Source organism: Anopheles aquasalis, chromosome 2, assembly GCF_943734665.1.
Source record: "Anopheles aquasalis chromosome 2, idAnoAquaMG_Q_19, whole genome shotgun sequence".
Classification (NCBI taxonomy): Eukaryota; Metazoa; Arthropoda; class Insecta; order Diptera; family Culicidae; genus Anopheles; species Anopheles aquasalis.
This window is the reverse complement of record NC_064877.1, coordinates 28,322,284-28,347,450: the sequence shown is the minus strand read 5'-3', so window position 1 is coordinate 28,347,450 and position 25,167 is coordinate 28,322,284. Positions and strand designations below refer to the sequence as shown.

Below are 25,167 nucleotides of genomic sequence, written 5' to 3'. Positions count from 1 at the left end.
TATCGGTCCGGAAGGCGCGCGCGCGCGCGCGCACGTTTGCATCCTACCTCTTCCTTCCTGACGTGGCCACCAAACTGGCTCTGGCTGGCTGGTGGATTGTGAGAGAGATCAATTCGTGCGTTTAACGACGATGGGAAGGCAGCAGATCGAGAGCAGAATCTACGTCGGAACGCCGCCCATGCTTGTAATGCCTCCGTCTGGTAGTGAATTGATGTGATGCTTCCCCATCACCCTCCCCCCCCCCCCCCCCCCCCCCTCGAGGTCCACACAGAACAAGCGAGCTCCAGAGAACGAAGTGAATGCGATAGCAACCGGAACTACGTCGTAAGTCTGGCAGTTTATTTCGATTGTCGATTGCCGATGGCGCCGGTTACGGGTTAGTGGTGCCTGGTGAAGCGCTTTCCAGCACAATTTGCTTGCTTCCAGCTCGCTTCACTTTGTGTGCGCCATCTCCATTGCCACCGGAGCGTGCAATTGGTCTCGAGCGTTCCCGGATGGTGGCAAGAGGCCATCGGTGGTTTCTTCGTCTTTCACTGATACCGTACTGTGGCCGTAATGGACGACCAGCTGTCGTGGTTTGGCAGCTCGATACGAGATTATGCCGGGCCCCCTTCCCCTCTTTCCTGCTAGTTTTCCGCTCGCTTTTCTCGTTCTTTTTTCCGCCCCAAACCGGAAGGTCTCACCCTGCCACTGGCTGGTGGCCTCTGGCGGCCTTTTGCGTCGAGAGTTATTGATTTGGATGACCCAATTCCGGGGCTCCGGTGGCCCGCATTTCCGGATCAGTGATGATGCATCCGTTACTCGTCCCCTCCCGGGGGGGATGGGCGTCCGGAAACCAGGTTTGCTCTCCGAATGGAAACCGAGAAAAGCCAATGATGGAACGTAAGGATGGCGCCTCTTTTACCGGTGTTGCCCGCAAGCAGTGCTCTTGTACGGTTGTAAGCATCCTTCTGCATCCTTCGCCCGTTCTTGCTGGTTAGTTGGTGAGGGTAGATTCCATATTTTCGTCTTCAAACACCTGCCAGCTGCTGCTGCACGCTGATGGTTCGTGATAGTTAGAACACTTGTTATGTCACGTGTTGTGCGTCGATGCGAGGCGCCGCCTCTTTTTCCCTCAGGTAAACCAACGTGTTTCCATCGTTTTTGCAGCCATAACAAGCTGCAACCGGAACAAGCATGTTTTGCACTCGTTCTACCCTCCTTGTTCTCCCCATGGAACGAAGGGAAAACTAGTGGCCTGGAAGCGGGTGAGAAAACACAAGTTGAAATGATGTATTTTCAAGTGTTCCGGTACCGGATTGAAGCGTGGCCTCCTTTATTTGCTTGTTTATGACGCGCTTCGTAAATATGGTTGCAGTTGCAGAAATCCGTTGTTAGTAACGAGGAACCCAGATGCGATTGGCATTGCTATGGCAACCAAAGAAACTGCCCTTGAAAACAACCATCACCACGCAGCCCAAACAGAGAAGAAAATCGTATTTAAATACGCTTTCCCGGTGGCAAATTAAGTAAATTTTCATCCTCAATCGATCAGCAAACTCCGATGCGATCAAACGGCAATACCTCAAAGCCAACCGCTCGTTTGTGGCCGAGTGACCGCAAACCTTCGTACCATCCATCTTGCTTGCGTACCGTGTCCACACTCATTAGTGACATTTGACCAACACGACCAGCAGCAGCATCTCACGAGCACGAGAGACGGACGGTGTGCCGACGGCTTATAATCCCGCCACCGGAAAGTGAGAGCTCGTGAGAAAGTGAGGTGAGGGCGCGGTTCGCGGTCGGGGTCGGGGCAAGTGGTTTACAGCTGAAGACAAATATTTATATTTTCATAATTTCCTCCCTCTCTCCGCCCTCTCTCTCTCTCTCGTCGTCGTCGTTTCTCGCCATCCCGTGGTCTGAGAGGCATGCGACCTTGCACCTCGCTGCCATTGCGGTGCGCATCATTCATCTTCTGATGCTGCTCTCGCCGGTGTCTCGCCACTGGCCCCGTCTGTGACTCTTTCCTGGCCATCACCACCGTTCAGAAACTGTAAGAGGGAGGGTGCGAAATTAGATTTGCTTCCTTAGGTGCGGGGAGGCGAATGCTTGATTGTTTGTTCATCGAAAGACCAAGTTTTTCATCTGTTTTTTTTCGTCATTTTTTTCCCACTTCCCACTTTACACTCTGGATCTACCGGAGCTGGCCACTTGGCATGGTTTGCTGGATGTTCTCTCGTTCGTTCATTCGTTCCTTTCGCTTTTCTTTCTCTTTCTGTTGCTTGTTGGACGACATTCGGTGGCACTTTTTTTGACCGCTTGCTACGATTGTCATAATAAGAGGAGGGTTTTGGAGATGTAAATAAGCGCTTCTCGTGTTGCTGACTTGTTACTCTGATCGCCAGCCTTCACCTTTCCAACGAAAACGAGTGGAGGGGAGAAGAGTAAGGTGGGAGGTTGTTTGAATTCCTCATCGGACACCGCTCGATCCACTCCATCATCTGCCACTTCAGCGCGCTAGTTCCAACATATTTTCATTTCCCCACCTCCCGCCCATTAATTGACCCGCTCTCTGTCGGGCCGGCGTTTTGTGGAAATTCATCTTTCTGCACATCGCACCCGGCCTTTGCGGAGGTTTTCATTATTTTTCCGTCGACGAAGCGAGTGAGCTCGTGATGACTTAATCGCGTGAAAAGTTGTTGTGTACTGGCCGTGTCATAATAACCTCGCCCGCGTGCGCACACTACAAGACAGAGAGGTGGACTCGGTTCGGACATTTTTCACACCCACCCTTCCGGTTCTTCTGTTCCTGTTCCTGCCACTGTCACCGAGGCCAAAAGGTGTGAACATTGCGTTGTGGGGGTGAGGTTAAAGTGAATTAAAAAAAATATTAATCAACATATTTAACAAAAGAAACCACGTGAAATCGGGAGGAATGAATGTTTCGTTTGGAGGAAAAATGTCCTTGACTTGGATGGGTGGGTGCGACACAACATTGCCCGATCGCAATCACAATCGCTCGAACGACGATTACTCACTGGAATTGGAGCAACTGTTACGCATGAATTTTTGTGTTATTTTAAACAACATATTTAAAGGGAGCAAAATGTTTATAAATTTAATACTCCAACGAAAATTGCTGCGCCACCATCTTGTCGACACCTTCAGCTCTTTAACGTTTATCCCGGCAGGCTGAGCTTCGTTTAAAGCATGTCGCTTTTGAAGACGTGCAAAGCATCACAACACCACCATGCCCATAGGATGCTGCTTTAGATCGACCACGGAGAAGCAATCCGACAAAACGCACCACGTACCGCACGCCATCCAGCCCTCGCCTGCTCTTTGTGCCAAAAACCTTGCTGAGTGCAAACCACAAAACGCCCCCCGGACTCTGTTTCGACGCCTGCTTCAATTATGCATTTTGCGCTCCTCATCCAGCCCCAGCTTTGCGCGCAGGAACCACATTTTCCAGTTCCCCTTCTCCCGTGTGTACGCTCTCTGCCACTTCCTTCCTTTGGCGGTGCTGATGGCAGTGCCCCGCAGTGCCAGTGGTGGTGAAATTGTCGAAATCGGCGTTTGAAGCATTCGAGTTGCATACTAAATGCAATTTATTCTCTCGAACAAACACGCAGCCAGGGCTGCTCCGCGTGTGAGGGAAGCTGCTCGATGCCCGTGTGCCCTGGTATACCGGTTTCGATTTAACGACACGCCAACGGAAGGAGCAGGGGATGAGGGAGAGAGAGAGAGAGAGAGACGACTGACAAAGTGAGGCATGGCCCTAGTGGGAATAATTTAAACTGTTCATATGTTTATTTATTTGCTCTGGCAAACGAATTGCATCGATGGCGTCTCACCGCGAGAAACTAGACCGGACTGAGGTGATCAGGGGGTGAGGGGATGATAACCGGAAACCCCTCACCGTCAGGCTACCTTTCCCTGTTCCCGGTGCTGTCGGTTGAAGTGGTTGGTGGTTCGCTCAGTCGGGTCGGGAACGTAAATTAGAGTTCGCCGATAATTTTATCCACATTCGTTGACGCTTCGTTACCGCCGCCAATGGAAATGGGGTAAACTGGCCGCGAATGGCCACTGCACTCTGGCGGAATTGTGATTCAAGCGTTGCTTTCATAGCGAGCTCAGTGAAGATGCTTTATTCTCGATAGAATGCAGAAAAAGTCGTAGAATACCTGGTGCTGTGCTGATGCCCGAGACTGCTCCACTGTTCGGTGTTGTCCAATCGATTTACCGATCAGGACTGTCTCTCAATCAGTGGCAGCATTAGTAGAAATAGTAGCACACAAAACACGCCAAATGAGGCATTCCTGTGAGGCGCAATCGTTGTGCAAACTGCGACACCGCCCTAGCTAGGAGAGAGGTCTGCAGTGATCTGTATTAGGGAAAGGGGAACTGACAGCACCAGGGCTGGGGTACACATCCCGACCAATGCGTGTGGGCAATTAGGTGCGTCGTGTTTAGCGAGCGCGAGCACTACCACCATCTAACGGTGGAGAGATTTATTTGCATAAATTATCGCCAGGCAGGCAACTGTCCTTCGCTACCTCGCTATCTCGCTCTGGTTCACTGGCGGAACGTGATCGCGACACGGGCGAATGTGGAATTGTTATTACCTGAAAGGTGTGCTGCGTAGTGTGAGGGGACGGAACGACGACGGAACATTACATTCCACCGTCCGCCATGCGTTGGAACGTAGGAATGTTGTTAATTACGAAGAGGAAATCTTTTCCCTGCTCCGGCGCATTGGGCAACTATTGTGGATTAGTAATTCAGCAAATGGATGTAATTTGTAGCGCGAATGTGCCTTAAAATGAAATGAGCTGCTTGTCAAAACATGTGTTTTTTTTTGTGCGTATTTTAATACTAATCGAGAGATCACTTTGAGAGATTGAGAACTTGTAAACTCCATAAAAAAACTGAAAATGCACACAAGAAAATAACTGCACCGAAAAGGAATCAAGCAAATGCGAGCATATCAAGGAAATGCGGTCCCTGCCGGCTACCGTCATGTAGCGTCAAGAAGACGATGATGTTTCTGTAAGAGATTGAAATTTTAACTCACTTGTGCTCAATTGGAGCAAAAGATCTCTCCGTTCTCTGTGATAAATGTCGTGAAGGAACTCGGCGCAATGCTGTTGTCGCCTCGCAATACGCAGAGTGCATTTAGGGACGCAGAAGAAAGTAACAGCCAGTCAACGGGCCGCAGTTTAAAGTGTCGACCAGTTCGCGGTCATTTCCCCAATTAATTTGAAGATGCATGGCTTTATTAAATTTGCTTTTTCCCATCAATCGGTACCGGTGTTCGTGGCTAAAGAGGTAAAGGCAATTCCAAATCTTGTCGCCGCGCCGGGAATACGAAATGGTGACTCGATGAAACTCGATGATGGAGGCGCCAGGTAACCGGTAAAATTTCATACGTTCAGCAGTTTGTAATAGAAATTTAAAATGGAAAAAAATGTTTCATCATCCAATTTTTCTATCACTTCTGTCATTGCAGAAATATCACCAATCTTCTATTCCTACATATGCATAAAATAAAATTACCTAGAACATGCATTCAATGACCAAACTTAATATACATTTACACCGTGGACGGGGCCGCTGGCCGCACAAAATAATTTGGCGAACCGCTAGTTTGAGATCCAGAAATTAAATTTAAGGTGTAGAATTTGAAGAAAAAAAAAAAGAAGTCCAAGATTTCAAAGTATTTTGTCCATAAAACATTCCAATCTACCCCACTCTCTCTCTCTCCCTCTCGCCCTCTTGAGCCACGCGAAAATCCTTCACTGGTGAAACCGCTTCGACGATAATGTAATAATTAATTTTTCGAATTCCACTCCATCAAGACAGCGACGGTGTCGGTCTCGGTGGAATTTGATGACGGTTGCGATGCGATGATGATCATCGTTTCGAAGACGGCAACACATCGCTGCTTACAGCTTACTCAACTCGCTGGCTTCGCTCACTGCCCCCACCCCCAACCTAAGCTCTACCGATAATGCGAAACGCAGTTGCGAGTCGCGTCCAAACGCCCGCTCCAACCTTCACTCATAAAACTTGCTTCCACCCAATCAACCCGAAAATGGAAATTCCATGTTGCGCGACGGCCCACACAGAGGCCCATCGGCCCGAGTTAGCACGGGCCCTAGGTGGCAGCTAGGAACCGGATTCCACACGCAAGGAAGGAATGAATCAAGGAGGGAAAGCAGACAGGCAGGAAGCATATTAATTAATGGCTAATTAATATGATCTCAACCGAAAATAGCGAAAATAATTTAGCCCGCGCTTTTGGATCCACCATCAGCCACCCTCCTCCAGCCTCCATCGCGGAAAAGAGAATTTTGCATTTTCATGCCAGCCAGCCAGCCAGCCAGCCAGCCAGCCAGCTAGTCGGAATAGGGGGAGGAGGCCGTTTGGTACAAGGAGTGGAGTGCGCCTTACCAACCAACCAGCCAGCCAAAACGTTCAATTAATTGGGCCCCAGTGGTCGGTGATGCTGATGGGCCTCTGGTGCGCTGCGCATTGAACCAACCGTTCGGCCATCCATCCATCCACCCATCCACCCATCCGTTCGTCTGTGCAGCTAATTGAAAGCTCGAACCAAATAAATCAGCGAGCTACTTTAGACCACGGGGTCTCTCCCGCTCTCCTCCGGTGGCTGTCCCAATTGGCCGCCCAGCCATTGATTTATTGGAACCCAAGTGTGAGCTCTTCATTTCGCAAAACTTTGCACCGACACCGGGAGTCTTGGTATGGTATTTACGCCGCCTCCACCATTGTGTGTTGAGTGTGCGCTTCGTGAGTTGCGGCGAAGAAGTACACCGTGCACTTTACGTAATAAATACATCTTGACAATTGACAGCTGGCACAGAACGCCACTAGGACGACGGCCCCACAAGGACGGGGACGCACCACAATAAATCTTGTCACTTTGGTTGCGTCGCAGTGACGCAGCGTGGAATGCATCTCAACAACATCTCAGGACGGGCTCGAACTTTGCTGCTTGCAGACCACCGCCAAAGCTAGCGAGTGGCGGGATCGATATCGATCGGATATCGAATCGACAGCATCCCGTCCAGTGAGGGCCCGCATTTTTCCACGCCAATGGCCAGCTTGGTGTGCTGTTGCTGGGTTCGTGAAATAATTCGACCGGAAATGGCGTCTGGCATCGGGAGGGGATTTTTTTTTCTGTGTGAGGAACACGGCCACCAGAATGACCACAAGCGTACGTGCAGTTGTCTGATGGCAATTGCAGGCCTCCCAAAAACCACAGACACCGAGCGTTGCCCCCCCCCCCCCCCCGGGCGGAGCTTTGGTCCAACAAAAACCCTTCTCTCAATTCGACACTTTCCAGCCAGGCAGCCAGCAAGCCAGTGGCCATGCTGATGCTGATGCTGCTGCTGCTGCTGCTGCTGATGACTTCTGAAGCGGAAGTTGCCTCACCGACAGTCCAGAGAAAGAAGAGCAGAGAAGAAAATGAGGAAGAGAGGGATAGTGAACGTACCGGAGTAGCGTGATATGGCAATTTATCGTTGAAACGACGAAATTTGCTTTTTTCCCGCGTCTCTCCTCGCGAGCGATGTGCATCGGTGCTGTTCGTTGTGGTTTTTCGGGGCGTTCGGGGCGTTCTTGTCACCTGCAGCCGGCTTTCCCGGTGTCCCCCTCCATCCATTCTGGTCGATTGTTTCGGTTTCCGCTTGCGCTCCACCAAACCTCCAATGATGATGATGATGGTGATGGCGAGGCGATGATGATACTCGGCGCTGCATGTCCCAGTTCCCGTCGACCATGCACCGAAGGATACCACTGTGAGTGTGCGTCTGTGTGCCTGTGTGTGGCCCATTGCCAAGCCAACGTCACCAAAACGGTGGCCACGGCACCCGAAAATAGACTCAACCGACACCGACCATACCGGTATGCATGAGTCATGGCGTCGTCGTCGCCGCCGCACAACAACAACAACAACAACTTTTTGGCACCATCGGGAGCTAGCTACCACTCCACCCGATCGTTCTTCCGCGATGGCCACGACGACCACAACGACCACGACGTCGACGACGGAGACGACAATTTTTACGCTTGATTCAGCACCATTTCAGGGTCTGCGGTAACTGGCAAAGATGGAACGGAAAAATCAAGAAACCGAGGAGAGGCGAAGGCAGAAGCAGAAGCACCGCCACGCCTCTCTTTACATGGCATGGATTGCTGGCGTTGGCCAGCAGCCAAACGAAACTGACAGACAGCCCGAACATGCGGAGCCTCTCGTTGGCGATTATGATGCGCCTGGGATTGCGATGGGATAGCGATGGGAATGGGGCGAAATGAGTAGAAACAACAAACCACCAGCAGACGAACAGAAGCAGCAGCAGCAGCAGCAATGGCGGTGGAGGGTGGACAAGCGAAATGACTCGTCACTCAGCGTGATGGCTTTCTTCGTATTCGTATCTCTTGATAACGCGCGCGTCTGCGTGTGTCGGTGAAGGAGGGAAAACACAACGAAAACCCCAAACACCCACCAAAAGGGATCGTATGAAACCGCCCTGGTGACCATGGCGACCGCCTTTTTGGTGTGAGCTGCCAGGGTGGATGGATGGTTGTTGAGAATTCCCCATCATCATCGACGCCACCACCGCACACAATGCTATCGGACGCCATTTTGTTGCAGTTGCGCTGGCGCCTGTTGAAATGCAAGCGAACCGCAATTATCTCGGGGTGGATTCTTTTTCTGGTTTCATGTGAGCGTTTGACATTAGGATGCGGGTTTTGTGGCTGGGTGTGTCTGGCCGTTTTAGTGATTGAGCGAGTGCACGGAGGCGTTGTTTGGTTCGATGAATTCCAGGGGAGATTGATTGAACGGCTATGGGTATTACAAAGTAAAGTTATATACGATACGATAAGATCTCTAGTAGTAGATTTTTTAATTTTACAAATAAACAATGCAATCTTTCTCTGTAATGTACATTATAGGCAGGGTTTCTGTCTTGTTGGATTTTTTTTAACTAAAGGATGATTAGATTAAATCCTGTCATTATATTCTTTGATGGCGAACTCTTCGGTTACACTTTTCCTTTGATTACTTTGAACTCCTGACGCACTTATTCGAAAATTATTAGTTCTATAACTTAACTCTTTCGATGGCTCCCAGCTGCATTCCCCAGGCATTGTTCTTTCTGAAAACTGCTTGTGTGGTTGTTTAAAAAATTGTTTGGCTGCACATCGCCTCATTCTTTTTGAAAGTATCGAAAAATGGATATTTGCCTTAAATGCCTCAAAAGATTAGGAGTTCTTCCGATATGGAATTCAAAAATTGTTCACAGTATGGAAAAAGTAGTGGCGTCGCGGAAATACTTCGATTGATGTAATTGTTCTTTTGGTTTGAAAATAAATGGTTTTCGTTGAGCCAAAAAATCGAAAAAACTAAGTTATAGACCTAATATTAAATGAAATATTATACAAATCGCTCTTCGGCTTATGTTAGCAGTTTACTACGGTTTGCTTTTTTGCAAGAATTTGTTTTTGTCAAATTGTATTGAATATGATTGAATTTCCACATACATGACCCAATCTTGGTGAATTTGCTATGAACGCAGTTGTCGCTGCACTCGCTTGAGCATCATGGTATATTTAAACTGATCTTATATTTTCCATCAGTCCTGGTTTTCAATGTTCATATAACAAGTAACGAGCGTGAGAAATACGCTTCTTTATGGGCCTTCTCTTTGGCAATCTGTTAAAAGAATGAATGCAACGAAGAACGGACTAAACGGAGCCGTCAATTGTGTTCGCACATGTTCCCATCAACCGATCGATCGATACACATTGTTTTCACGAACCCGTTTCTCTCTCTCCCTCTCGCCGGTTTCTTCATTCCAGACAAATTCACTGACGCAAACCTTCGCTCGGGCACCCCTGAAGCTACCATCGTCATCAGCGTAGCACTATAGCGTCAACGAAGTCGACGACGGCGACGGCGACGAAGAACAAGACGACGTCCACCACTAGCCCAGGTCATGGCTGCAGTTAACTCGGTAAGTCAAGCGTTTCCGCGTCTCCACGCCACGCCCGGTGTTGGTCAATCAAATCGAGCAAATTTCCCAATCGATTACCGGTGTCCGTGCCCTCGCTCCCAGCCCCGTGCGCTGCCAGCACCAATTATGGGAACAATTTATGAACGAAAGCGATTGAACTCGCTCGCTCGCTTACCAGCGCCCCCGAATGGTGCGATTATGATGTGTTTATGGAGAAGGTTTCCTTATTTCAGTGAATAGTGGGAAGGTGGGTGTATTTTGGAGGGGGTAGGAGGCAACCTGAAAGGTGGCACCAGAATGAAGGTCGCCCAAGAACCGAAAATCCATTTTCCCAAAGCTAATCGATAAACTCTTGCCGTGCTGTCTCCAGTGTGCCCGCTTCCGGTCTTGATCGAGTCGATCTGGCGCCCTCTCTCACTCTTTCGCTCTGGTAAATGGAACACACCCTCCCTCACCGGTGGGCTGGGTACCTTAGAAATCTATTTTTATTTCGTTCGAACCTTAATGGGATGCTATTTATTTACTCCATCCGTGGCGCTCTCCCACCCTCGTCCTCGGACGTTTAACGTTTGCTGTCACATTTGAACGACGCACCAGGGGAGTGGGACGCAGAGGAGAGGATTGGCACAAGGAAGAAAGAGAGAGAGAGATAGCTCTCTTTTCCAAACGAACGAGGCGGGATCTTATGGGTCTAAACCGGGTCCCGGGGTCCAACCTGAGGGAAACATAAAAACGCTGAGCAACCAATGCTTGTTACGTGACCGGAATTCGAAATTGCTCTCGACGCCGCATCGTCCACATCGTTGCTGTTGTCGCCGTCGTCGTCGTCTTTGGTCTTGGAAAATGCCGGTTTCCCTCTCCGCATTTTCTTATGCCACTCGTTCATTTCGAAAGTTGCTTCCATTTTCTTTTAGTTACCGACGGCGTACAGCAAAGTCTCCATCCGGAGCAGTCCGGAGTAATGGGCTCCAGGGGGATGCTCAAACGATGCGGGATCCATACGGAGCATGGTTTTATGCTGGGCGATTTTGTATCATTTCGACCGCTCGACACAACCTTCTCGCCTGCTGCTGCTGGTACTGGCGAGGCCAGTGAGCTGGAAAATTGAGTCATTTTGATTGAACAGCAGCGAACACCGATCAGCAGCAGCATCGTGGCATCGTCGTCAGTGGACTCGAGCGCAAAGCAGAAGTCACATCACCAATCGACACCCAGCGCGCCAGCACCGGATCGACGGGATTAATGAAATTGGTCTCGTCGACGAGACTGGCTTACGGGGACTTGACTTGAGCCGAACCGATGCCGAAAGCCGTGATGATTGATTGGATGTGATTGGAATTGGAAAATGGCGAACGCATTTAATCAATTAGTCACCGCGTGGATTTGATTGGACACAAAAAAAGGGCACTCCAAGCGAGGATTGAGCGCACCAAACACACTAAACACCAGAGTGAATGCGTCCTTTCCGAATCTTTTCTTCAATTTCAAGAATAATCCCTCGAAAGGACTTGAGAGCATGGCTTCGCTACAGCAACACAGTTCGAACGAAGGTGCTACACAGACCTTGGTTGACCTAGTTAACAAACCCTTTTGGCCACTTGCAAATGGCCGTTCGCAGACGAAAACATATCGCTGCGTGATGCAATCGCAATGGTCCCGGTCCTGGGGTGTTCGCTATGGCCGCGTGCTGGTCGCGTGCTACCGCGTGCCATTCCATCATTTTCCGCTGTACCCACGCATCTTCACGGTTTTTATTTACCTCCGTGGACTGGTGATCCTCCTATCTGGTCCATGTGCCAGTGGTCGACCATGCAAGGCCATGTTTGTTTTGCAACTCCACGGCGCCACGCGCTCGTTCGCTCGCGCCTCGTGTTTGCCCTTTCGTGAAGGTAAAAAGAGATCACAGAAGAGCAGAAGGGTAGTAGGAGGAGCGGATTCGTGGAGAGTTGCGAGAGGCGAATGTTAATTTACGCCGCTTTGTTTACTTCCATTTTCATTTTCAAGCAATGCGACGCCACCACACCTCTCGTGTGAGCTCTCGCACCGATGAGATACAGCGTTTGCTGATAGTGGTGGTGATGGTGGTGTTGATGTTGCGGCGACCCCATCACCATATCGTGGTTTAGGTCGTGTTCTGATGAGGTTTTGCGGAGATTAAATGAATCTTTTTTTTCTTATCCTTATGCCAGTTGACATGCTGGGTTAACATGTGAGTTAAAATGCGCTCAGATGCATGTTCAACAACAGTTTTGCTTTTTGGAATTTCATTGGTATTGCAACTGTACTACATTAATCTTTAAGGATCTTTCTTCTGTTTAATGTTCTCTGTTCTTTCTCAAGTCCCTTCAAGATTCAGTTGTTATTAGAATAGTCGCTGTTACCTCGATTCTGTTGTCGCTCAAATCTCGAGTCTGCGCTTTAGACAAACAGATCCTTCCACGATGCAAAATGATATTCCTTCTATTAAAATTAGCTTCTCAAAAAGTCTTACGGCCGATAATACGTATCGGTACGCGGTGACGAGTTAGGTATCAATCCTCGAACGCGACGGACTAAGCGGCCGATAAGACGTATCGGTGTGCGACGAGACGATTAGGATAATAAAAACCTATCTCCATGACGAATAAAAGACGGACGATTTTAGACGGACGATTTGACGTAATTCGACGACTTCGTGAACAAACAATGGTGACCCCGACGTGATTCGTTCGCGCAGGGGAAAAGTGCGTGCTAACTTGTGCAAGACGTGTGCAAGCGTGTTTCTCTCCTGCAAAAGTGCGTTGCTTCGTGCCAACGACACATGTATTTAATTAAAATATTTATTTATATTTATAATGATTAATAAAAATATTTAATTAATAATAATATATTTATATATTATATGTTTATTATTATTATTTTATTATTATTATTGTATAAATATATTAATAATAATAAAAATTTCCACTTCACAGCCTACTTCACTCGATATTGTATAAATTATATTTAATCTTATTATACAATAAAAATATTAAATAATAATAATTATAATAAATATAAAATTGATTTATTTATTATATATTATATATTTAATTTATATATTTATATTATTATTTTATTATTTTTATTTTTTATTTTTTTATTTTTATTTAATTATTTTATATTATATATTATTATATTTTTTTATTTATATTTATAATATATTTATGTATATTATATGTTTATTATTATTATTATTCAGAAACAATTTAATAAAAAATAATATAAATAATAATAAATATATTATAATATATTTACAAATATATAATAGGAATAAATATAATTTATACAATATCGAGTGAAGTAGGCTGTGAAGTGGAAATCCGGTGCAAAATCGAGTTCCACTTTGCCATTAAAGGACAGAACTTACTCAAATTTTTAAACGTATAAACATAACGCAGAGCAAGACGAATTCATCGCGCCAAGAATGAGTGAAATCGGCCCATCCGTTCTCAAGTTATGGGCGTACAAACTTTCGAGTTTGTAATTTATTTATACAGATTTTATTATTTTATTATTTTATTATTTTATTATTTTATTATTTTATTATTTTATTATTATGTTTTATAGAGCACTTTAAAATCAAACATACGTTTTGAACTTGATTACTTGGAGCAAATTGATCCTCGTCTCCCATGTTAAGCTAATATTTTACGAAGAACTTCGTCTAAACATTGACTCAAATGTTGCCATATTGTGACGCCACAATGTGCTCTAAATATGATCAAAATAATCATAAAGTCTCCTTTCATGAAAGAATGTTGCTTTTATTGCCAATTTAAATGATATTTCATAATTACGAACAATGTATGATAAACAATGGCATCTCCTTGCATTTTATATTGAAATATTCTGTAAGATGGAATTTTATTTACCTTTCAAACCGAAGACATCAACCACAAGGGTATTTAATCTCCAGTTAGTCTCCTAATATGTTCGGTATTAATCCTCCAGTTAGTCTCCTAATATGTTCGAGTGCAATGTTCTTTCATGACCCCAGTACCATCTTCACAAACACTCATATGCTCACAGGCGAATGCATGCTCGAACCCGAGGCTCATCACTCATCATACGAAGCAACACAAATGCCCCAAAAACCCATCCATAACCTTTTAACGTAAAGGAAAACTCAATTCCAACCCACCGTGGCCCTTGGAAACCGCGGCAAAATGGAAAATGTGAAAACATCATCATCATCATCACTAACAACACCCCGAACAGCGCCTCGGAGCCGTAGCCAGTGCCGGAAATTTATTAGACAGTAATTAAATGATGATGTGTTTTCGGATGCGTTCACCATTCCCTCCATCGAAAACCTCTAAACCAAACACCTCACCATTTATGCGTCGGGAGCGCATGTGCTGCGGTTGCGTCAACCTTGCCCCTCCTCTCGTCGTTTGTTGCCGCCTGCCTGTTGGCCGCTAATGAGCGACATTTGATGGAGCGCCAACCATTTACGACCCCCACAAATCCCATCGGCATCGTCCCCCCCGGGGTGGTCGTCCTGGAAAGTTGTGCAACAAACTCTCAAAGAACGCAAAATGCCGAGCGGACGCCGTTCGATTGGAGCTCATTTCCCTGTTAACGGTCAAGGGAATGGCATGGCCATGGCCACGCCGGTGTGCGCTCAGTAATTATGCGTTAAGCATTTGAGATAAGAAGCGACGACGGGAACGGTGTGCCGCCTCTTAAGCCTTTTGCAAATCCAACAATCCATCGGATCACCACGGGCCGTGTGTAAAGAAGACACTAAAAGACGTCCGGTAAGAAGGGTGTTATCTATTCTATTCCCTTATCGTGCATTCTCCACCGCATGCTTATCAGCTAACCGGGAGAAGCGCAGGGAACCTGCAACTCAAACACTAACACTTTGAAGCCACAAAACTTGTGACCACAAATCGGAACGAATTCAATCAGTGCACCTTCATCACGTCGGTCGGAGAAATTCACGAGCGTGCACGTGCTCATCGGAAGTCCCTCTTCGCTCTAGAGGGTTCCCATGCCCACACCTTGCTGCATGTGACAGGTTGCAGCAACTTTTCCGGTGCCTTTTGCAGTGCTGCATCATTCAATGCTGATTGTGCCGCCTAGGGCAACGGGCATGGCATGGCGATGTCTTAGCGATGAAGATGCATCGGCTTTGCGTCGACTGAGCGCCCCAGAGGGTGCCAAGACGAACTTTTTGTGCGTTCGAGTGACGACGACGACGACAACGAAGACGAACCAAGAAAGAGAACAGGGCAGTGTCTTGAGTTGCTGGATGGCACAGCTTGCAACACTGCAACGGCCAAAGCTACAGCGAAGCGAAGAAGGCGAAATAACGATTGGAAACTTTATTAATAACGAAAAATCAGCATGTGGTCTGCGTTTCGGTGGTGGCGCTTCCCTTCGATCTCTCTCTCTCTTATCGAACGCCCCGAGAAGCTGGCTGGCGAGGAACAGGAAGGACCGAAGGACCGTTGCGGGACCGTTTCATTTAAGTTTAAAGTATCTGATTGCAAAGTTTGGTCGTGAACTTGATTAGAGAGCACCACCATCACCACCAGCGGCAGCACCAGCAGCACCAGGTTCTTTATTATTAACCTCTCGAACCAGGCCACCCGGCGGCCAGGGCACTCCAAGAATCGAACAACTTTTTTCGGGACGTAATGTCCGCCGACCTGGTGCTGCAGGTGGTCGGTATCGACTCCAGCAGGCAAGACGAAAAGCAAAGAAAAAGAAAAAAAAACTCTCTCGTAAAAGGTTGCGAGAGCATAAAAATATATATTTTGTGACCTGTGCCCCCTCTCCGGCGCGTTTGGTGAGCTTGGAGCAATAATGGTGGGACCTTTTTCCCCGGATATGAAGCCCATAAGTTAGAAGAGTCTCCCATGCGCTGGCAGCTGCAGCATATGTTAGCTTATCACAATGTGCGCGCGCACCCCCGCGTTATGATAGGTTTATCCGCACGACTTGGAAGCGGAGAAGACGACGATGAACCTTTTTGCACCAGTCCCTGCAGACGCTAGGGACACGATGCTGGGACAACATCTGCGGAAGTTCATTTGGAATCCTCCGAAAACTGGAGCCTCGTCCTATCTACCGGTTCTGGAGTGGCTGCTGTTCTGCGGGGTCTGCACTGTCAGCTTCCTGTGATTCCGGGTGCGTCACTTCTTGACACTTGGCGTGATGGGCACTAAACGATAGCGCACTTCCGAACTGATCAGCACGCGGTAGTATCGAAGGTCTCCTTTTAACCAGCTCCTCCGTTACCTTCTCCGGTGGTAGCTGCTGATCGAAGCGACGTAACCACACCAGATGCACCAGCTTGTACAGCACACCACAAACGATCGCAAAGTATCCCTCGTACCGGAAGGCCATCCGTAGACCAACGCGAGCGATTAGAAACCCTCCGGCAAATGCACCAATTCCCTTACCGAGACAAAAGTGCACCATTCCGGCGACACCGATCAGCGTTGCAACGAGCCCGTTTGGCGCCAGTACCGCACAATACGTTGTGGCAACAACCCACATGAAGTAGCACGAGATCGCTTCGTTCAGCTCGATCGGAAAGCACCAGTACGGATTGCTGATCCAGGAGTAACCGAGAATCCGGACGGCATGCGCAAAGAATGCCAGCACGAGTAGGTTCACGTGACCGACACGGCGCGTAATGTGAGTCAGCAGGTACATCATCGGAATACTGGCGACCGTACCGACGGTATACGTCAGCCCAAGAAGATAGTTGGGTGATCCCATCGATTTCATGATCACAAACAGATAACTCTCGATGAAGCCCCAAAAGTTGCCCAGGAGGAACAGAAACACAAGAAAACCGAGAACATGCGGTAGGCGCAGGATCCGTCCCATGTGGCCCATTATGTGTTCGGCCGGTGGCTTTCGCCCGATCGGTATTGCCCAGACGGAAACGAGCGAACAGAGCAGCATCGCGTCGTAGGTGTAGAAGGCGGGCGTGTAGACCGTTCGATCGGTCCCTTGGGAGTAAATATCGATCAGGAGACCGGTGAGTGGTGTCGAGATGGCCATACCGACGCTGGAGTACAGCTTCTCACGCCCATAGTCACCTCCGTGCTGTTCGATCATATCTAGGGCGATCGGATCGGTGACGGTGAGTGTGGAGCCGAGCATCAGCGTTGCGATGAAGCGTACGATCAGATAAACCCAAAAGGTACGATCATATTCTGCGCCCAGTGGTTCCCTTTCGTGCAGGAATACTAGTCCCGTTTCCAGAGTTTGTTGGGCGCACTCGGACACACTATAGTTACCGCAGGCACCGACTTCAGTTCCGTTCCGTGTCAGAGTTAGGGTGTAGGAAGTGCTTGTCCCTGTACTGCACGCACCGTTCAGTGGCCACTCGCTCGGACAGCGTACTGTTGCTGCTGTTCCATCCTGTTTGTAAACGATTTCGAGAATCATCTGATCGGTTGCTTTAGGACACCCAGTCCCGCGCTAATCACTCACCTGCTGCTCCGCGATTAAGAACGTTCTGTCCACGGATAACGCCACGGTGTAGTTATGTTGCAAAACAGTTTCGCTCCGTGGTGGAATGAAGTGAATGGCGTGATGGGACACCGCATTCAGCACGATCGCCGACAGTAGCACCGGTTTGTAGCGACCAAAGCGATCGATTAGAAAACCGGTCAACGGTGGACTGAGGCAGGAGGTGAACAGTAACGTCAGATAAACCGAAGCGACCTCCTCCACCGTCAGCCCGATGCTCTGCATGTGGATCGTGAGGTACGGTTGGAGTGCACACGTTGCACCAAAGATCAGAAACAGAAACACTTTCAGTTGCACCAGTTGAGGATTAAACCAGCGTCCACTCGGTGGTGGTGGACGCTTCTTTTGCTCTCTCACAGACTCCATCCCGCGAACGCGAACGACGCGCACACTGCGACTTACGATCACGATGTGGCTGCTCCGGGCATTTGCTCCGGAGTGCTGGAGAGTGGCCACAGCTACCGGAAGAATGTTATTTGTCACAATCTTGATAATCAGCAGCATACAGTGCAATAGATACTGGCTGATGCTCCGGCAGTGGCTAGATATCTTTGAGTGGTTGTGTGATCTGACGCTTATCATCTGCTACACTAATCCACCGGTCATTTGTGGATGTGGATTGATGAAGCTGTTTAGGGTACCCTTCGGTGGCAACGGGGGCGTCTTCTCCGAGCAAAATTTAAGCATGTCGTGTGATGATAAACAATACAGTGGACATCTAAACAGAACCATAAAAGGGGACGAGAAATATGGAGGGGGTAGGTGAGAACTTATTAGCTTGGTATGCAAGGCAGAGTTCAAAAATGTGCACGAGATAAAGACAGATGGTGTACGAAACCAAAAATTAAACTGGTTTACACCTGTTACAGCGGGTATAGAGATTACGGTATAATGCTTATCGGCAGACAATTATTTCATTTTCATTATCACGACATTTGTGTGCTTGCCTCAGCTTTAACGCAATTTATTGTTCTCGCAAGAAACACGAAGAATGGAATTTCTTTTCATATTACCAATAGACCGGTAATATGAAATTTAATATTAATATCTGGCATAGACAGTCCTTAGACCTCCGACTATAACAAATGCATTAGCAAGATATAACAAAAATAAAAGAGGCTTAAGTTTTAAGGTTCTAGCAAAAATCAAAATATCAGAAGCTATAACAAAAATACTAACTACTGTTGAAGCAGCCTACGTTAAAATAGACAAACAAATGCTTTATGAAATCGATTTCATTTCTTTTCATTTCTTTTGCATGCAAATCTTCACTAGTATAAAAGAAAATTAAAAAAAACTCAAGAGAGTCCAATTATCAATTATTTTAAATTGAATTACGCTAGCACTCAGCACACAGGGCACGGCCTGCTGTGCAACTGGACGATTCTCATCCTATGATTTTCAATCTATCACTCAACCCCCTCTCAGTGGACCCATTTTTTGCGCGGTTCCGGCCCAAAAACTTCAAACTATTGCCAATCGTCAAGGCCAAACCAAAAGGGAAAACGAGAGAAAACTCTCCATCGCCATCCTCCCCCCTCCGAGATGCCCATTTGATCCGAGCCAATTTCATTTGAACGTTTGATGCTCAACCGTTCTTCAACGCTTCAGCGACCGCGGCTATGCCGAAGTCAAATTGTGTCTCCAAAGTCTGGCCAGATATCCATCAACCGGGAAAGTTGCAAAGCCTCGTCCTCCGTCTCTACGGCTACCGGAAACTAGCGGATACTGGGACAGAAATAGGGATCTCACGGTCAGACTGACTCTTGGTTGCTTCACAACGACAACGACGATGACGACGACGAAAAACTCATTTGAAAGTTCTATCATTGCAAACCATTTACCATTTGCTGTATGCATGGGTTTGTGTATGTGTCTGTGTGTCTGCTCCGTAGGCCTGTTCCATTTTCCGCACTCGTCTCTCGACTCCATCACGTCGCAACCGCTTCGACTGTCAACTGAAAATGTTTCCATTCTGGATGGTTGACGAAGCGCGGGTGGGGGAGGAGAGTGAAGGGAAGGCCAAAAAGCATTCCGAAAGTCAAAACTTTTCCTAACGGTTCTACTTGACTGCGAGACGAATGACGATTACTCAAGTATTCTGCTGCTCCTGCTGCTGATGTGTTTTTCCTCTCTTGTTCCCGTTCTCCAGCATTTGCCGACGGACGAAACCAAACTTCCGTTTCTCGATCTCTCTTTTTTACGCTTTGCTTTTCGGACGCAGCCTCTCTTCTGCACTTCACTTCAGCTTCAGCAACACAGCCTGCGTATACAAAACAACCGCCCAGCCGCTGGTGGAAGGGAAACTTTGGGCGGAACTCCTTACGCACTACGCCAACCAGCTCCAACTGGGCCACCGTTCGTTCCGGTAGAGAGCGAGCGATGCGCAGGGAAATGTTTTATTTATTTTCCTAAGCAACGGCGCGCTATCGTTTGCGATTGACGAGGACGCCTAGGGGGGCGGCAGGGGCAATTTCTGGGACAAACTTGTTGTTCCAAAAAATGTTGCTCGACGGCCGGCAACGTCCATACCGATGTTGCTGCTGCACAGCAAATCGTGTGTTCGCGGCAGACGAGCTAACGCTAAAAGAGCGGTCCATCGATCGAGCTCAGCTTCGTTCGTTTGTATGTTTATGTTTTTTTTTCTTGCCTTGATGCAGCCTGAAGCTAATAAGTTTTCATATGGATGATGTTGATTAAACATCATGCTTTATTATTTGTTCTACACAAATAACCTGCTCCGGTGCAGTCGTTATAGAGTCCTAATTGAGACGTATCGGGAGGGAGAGAAAATATTATTTTAATAGCATGATGTTGATAAATTAATTTAATTAACCTCTTCAAACTACTGTTTAAAATATCCTCGATTTTCGAACAGGATGATTGAAAAAGATACCTCAGGTGATCTCATCAAACATCATTCATTTGAAAGAGGGTTCAGTTTGTGTGTCTGTCATTTGACTTTAAGCATATTAAAAATGATTTTATCCCTCAAATATTTTATTCAATGTTGAGGGAAGAAAACAGTCGCATTTATCACATGTATGGTATTTTTTATTCTGTTACAAAGACTATCGAATTTCGTTTTCTACTAAGCGGAATGCAGATCTATACCAATAAGAAATCATGGATAGCAAGCGCGTGAGTGTATCGCGCTATAAAAGCCTTGAGAACGGTGATAATACCATTTGACCAATTTGTGAAAAATGCAATTTGTTTGGTTAATTTCAGGCCAATTGTCCGAAAAAACCTTAGTCACCACCTAGCAATAACTGTTTTCGGGATTTTTGTTTTTGTGAATCACCGATCAAGTGATTCAACTCGAGCCAGAGAGTTGACGATCGTCTCAACAAGTGAATGATATGTCTAAATAGTAGCAACGTCCGACAACAATGCACGTGATTAACGGAGTGACTCTTGGGCCAAACCCACCAACAGATCAGACGATCTCCTCGCCACTGAACGATTCTGGAACGTTTCGCATTTCGTGTTCGTCCTTTTGCGAACCACGGCACAAAAAAACCAAGCGAAAACCGCATTTGACCGCAATTACGCAACGCGCAACAAGGATTATGCGATGGCGTAATCGTTCTCTCTCTCTCTTTCTCTCTCAACGGAGCACTTATCCGTGCGAGAAAAGAACGTGAAAGTGATCCCACGACACCGCTAGAAAGTGGGCCACAAACACTTCTCGCACGCTCGAACGCATCAAGTGCAAAAGGGTGCACGAAGAAGGGAATGAAGTGAGCACGAAGAGATCGCGATAAACCGTCAAAAGCGGCAAACGCCAGCGACAGTGAAGACATGTGAGTGGGAGGAGAAGGAGGAGGCATTGGAGGGTGGCAACATAAAACCGAGCACGCAACACAATTAAATACTCGAAATATTTCAACGAAAATATTCTCACCTCTTAAAAATAACGAACAAACGCACAGCACACCGGGGGACTCGGAGGGAAGATGGATCGGTGGAGTCATTTCGGTTTGATTCCGTGGCCAATGGCGTGGCCGACGGACGGACGAACGGCGTGGTGACAGTGTGAAAAAATAGATCTGACCGCTGGCGCGTATCGTATCGTATTGGATTGAATTGGAGCGCTTCTCCTTCTTCTTCTGATGGCGTGGCATCGCCGTTGATGTTGCCGGTAAAGAAGAATGCCGCATGGACGCGAAGATTTATGACAAGTCGTAACACCGGCGCACCCTGCACCAGCACCACGCATGAGAGGAAACGGATGAGCTGAGTAAGTGTGGCGTCTGACCTCGAGAAGCGCGACCAAGACGACGACGACGACGACGACATCGTTCCGATCAGACGCGACTGGTTGATCGTTTCTAGGAATTGATCCCGCGCGTTCGCGATGACAATGAAAAACGAACTCCTGTTGTTCCTTCTTTCTCTTCCTCTTTCTTCTCTCCTCCTGGCGTTGTTGGTGCGAGTTGCTTCACAATCCTTTCCGTGTCCACCATGTCTACTCATGATACGACGATTACCCAACATGAAAATAGAATCATTAAGTCCGCGCGGGTCCCAAAAAATCGTCCACCAGTTCACTGCTTTGGCCACGCTACACCACGATAACCCAAATATGTTCGGGAACTTGCACGACGACGACACCCTGCTCGCTGCTCTCCTTCTTGGCGCTATCTCATCACATCTTGCGCCTTTCATCCCGTGCGGTACCACGGCGGTGGTGGAGTACTTATCGCACGAGTTTGCACTTTGCCGGTGTGTACTGGCGGGCGGATTTTATGGCCGGCAGTTTTGCAGAAACTTTTACGACGCAGAACACGAGCGGCCACGACCGTCACCGTCATGATTGCCACGATGTGAAATGCAAAATTGGCGAGTTCTCACAAATCCGACGGCTAGGAAGTAGAGAGTCTGATAGAGGAACCGGAGGTGACCTTCAAAGAGAGAGAGAGAGAGGCTTAACAATCGTAATTGCCGGTTGTTGCCGATTAGCCTTTATGTGTCAGCAACTAGCCAGGCGCAGCTGGTGTATTGTGATGTGTTGTGTCTTTCAAGTTAACAACAATTGACCTCCCGATGGTTTGTGGTGGATGGAATAAAATTAAACACATCAAACGGATCCGCAGAACAAAAAAAAACGCTCGGAACGATGTAAGATCCTCGCGTGAAACGTGATCCACATTAATGATGCGCGCGTTCCACGGCGATGCAAACCACCGTGATCAGTAACTTTGTGGCGTTCGTCTGCCAACCACAAACATTCTTCATTCTCGAATCTGAAACCAAACAGCTCTCATTTTGAGGCAGAGAGAGAGAGAAAGAGCGAGAGAGAGAGAGAGAGAGAGAGAGAGAGAGAGAGAGAGAGAGAGGGAGAGAGTCGCTCCATTATCCTCCCACAACCACCGCGCGCCTTTCCGAACGAATCCAATTTCAATTCGAAACCGCCCGAGATCGAACTATGCTCAAGACGCCGACGATGCCAGTGATTGTGTCTTCGGTTTCTTCCGTGGGGTTCCAATTGCACGAGCACCGCGAGGTTTATTGCGTTGACAGAAGTTCCGTTCCGGCCCCCAGGATAACCGTGAAGATTGATGTCTTCTGCACTGCGTACTCGCTCGTTCGCTTGCGGTGCCATCGTCTGCCGCTTGGATTCTCATTTTCGGAATTGCCCCCGCAATGTGTGTGCTGCAGTAACAGTGTGTCCCCGGCCACACTGGACGTGAAGGGAAAGCGAGAAAGCTTAGCGCGAACGAACGCAATTTGAGCTCGGTATGCGGTAGCGTCGCCACGCACGCACACACCCAGTGAGCATATGAGAGGTAGCATTAAAAAATGCTGCAGAGCTCGATCCACCCACCGACAAAAAAAAAGAGGAATCCTCCTCCAAAAAAAAACAAAGGGAGCCAGAGTGTGGAATTTATTAAAATACAAATACCGCGCGACTGTGCTGTGGGAGTATAATAAATTGTTTAATGCACGAATGTGTGTCTGCGTGTTTGTGCGTTCTGTATGTAGAGATGCATATTTGCGTAAGGCGTAATGCAGGATAATGCCACCACACGGACGCACACACCGAGCCATCCTTTGTCATCCGTTGTGCCTCTCATTCACTGGATCGCCCGCCACTTTTATGCTTCAACGTCCGGTGGGGTTGGTGGACCAATCCCATTTTCACGCATGAATCGCATTTCATGCTCAAAAGCTCCTCTTTGACCTGGAACCTTTTTGATGGCAAAGCAAACACGATGCCAACTGCAGCCATGCAATCAGGTCACTGGTGGCGCTTGGGACTAGGGTTGTGGTTTTTAAAACATTTTAACGCTCATCGAGACACAAATCATGTATGTTGTGAAGCAATGTGAGGGCAACAAAACGCCATTTGATTTCTATTCTATTACCAGATGCACAGGGCAGTGCTTCCCAGCATCAGCATGAATTGCAGGACACAGATTTATTGGCAAAGGACACCTTTTTGCAGGTAACATTGTGACCTCCGTGGACAAAACCACACAAAGACGCAGAGCGGGCATTGTGATTGATTAATTTGATGCACACACACATGCGCATACACCTGGCTCGATATTGCATTTCGATTATTATGGAATCTGGATTTTTTTTTCACGCAAAGCGCTCCTTTGTATACATTCAAAGCTCACGCTCCGTCGCGTCTCTCGTGGCGTCACTGGATGACGCGTGAAACAATGATAATCGCATTCCGATCGCTGGTAATGGTTTCTATTGTTACATTTACCACCTGACGTACCTGCTGTTGTTGCTACTGCTGGTGCTGAGCTGCTGGTAATCCCCTCTTCCATTGCGATAACCTGAAAAGGGGGGCAAAAAAAAGGAAGGATTGCCATAAATTAAACCATTTTCAACGTGGCCAGCCCCCCCTGGACCCATTTGACGAACGAAACCGGATTTCAATCCGATTTATCACCCTAGTTTGTAATGTTTTATTTGCGCTTGATGCCGGGTGTGTGGCATTATGCTCCTGGTAGCACGATGGAGATGGATGGATGGATGGATGCTCTGGTGTTGGTTTGGTTGGTTGCATAATATTTTTACAAACTTCTCCAGTCTAACCATTGCTGAAATCCTATTAAAACAGATTAGTGCCGGTAAAGAACGGGCACTCGTGTACCATAATTCGGTACAGCGCAGAACCTGCCGATGGAATGATGGAACGTTTTTACCACCAGCACTCCAGCAGCAGCAGCAGCAGCACGAGCGACCGAGCTTACATCGTAGCCGGTATTGCATTGGTTCACAGAAAGTACAATTTATTAGCTCCATCGAGGTAGATTAAAAGAGTAGGCTCCCGGTCCCCTTTTCCGGCTAATCCCTTTGGAGTAGTCTACCATACTAAACGGCGTAAGTAAGCTCCATCTCATCCACTTTGGGATGATCTTCATGAGGTGCCAATGGCTTTCTGCGCCAGCGTTGCATACGCACAAAAACATACATTTCATTTATAATCATTTTGTCTCCCCGTGTGCTGTAAATCCTTTTTTCTCCCGCACATTACTTTACGAAGCTGGCTGGCTGGCACCTCTTAAGCCGCTCGAGCGAACAACATTCAATCAGCATTCGAAACCGGTCCATCAGAAACCGTTGCAGCAGGCTGATACGCCATCCTCCTAATGGCTCTCAAGAC

The 25,167-nt window shown here is 47.6% G+C and overlaps 2 protein-coding genes across 2 annotated transcripts in view; one reads left to right on the top strand and one right to left on the bottom strand.

Annotated features, from left to right (window-relative positions):
- Positions 1-25,167, top strand: part of LOC126581679 (serine-rich adhesin for platelets) — a 139,097-nt gene that overhangs the window by 19,669 nt on the left and 94,261 nt on the right. The window contains exon 2 of the mRNA XM_050245497.1: positions 9,865-10,019. Coding sequence (XP_050101454.1) covers positions 10,002-10,019 — 18 coding nt within the window. The 5' untranslated portion in view covers positions 9,865-10,001. The remainder of the gene's footprint in view (positions 1-9,864; positions 10,020-25,167) is intronic.
- Positions 15,834-17,956, bottom strand: LOC126581680 (uncharacterized). The gene is made up of 2 exons (XM_050245498.1): positions 17,499-17,956; positions 15,834-17,426 (listed from the first exon to the last, which is right to left on the bottom strand). Exons 1-2 carry the CDS (start codon positions 17,901-17,903, stop codon positions 16,116-16,118), a joined length of 1,716 nt encoding a protein of 571 aa, XP_050101455.1. The 5' UTR covers positions 17,904-17,956; the 3' UTR covers positions 15,834-16,115.

Bases quoted from the DNA above. Each gene is read 5' to 3' on its own strand.
- LOC126581680 (XM_050245498.1), bottom strand. From the start codon at position 17,903: ATGGAGTCTGTGAGAGAGCAAAAGAAGCGTCCACCACCACCGAGTGGA. The intron at 17,427-17,498 runs GTGAGTGATTAG...GTTTACAAACAG, and splicing joins TCTTAATCGCGGAGCAGCAG to GATGGAACAGCAGCAACAGT.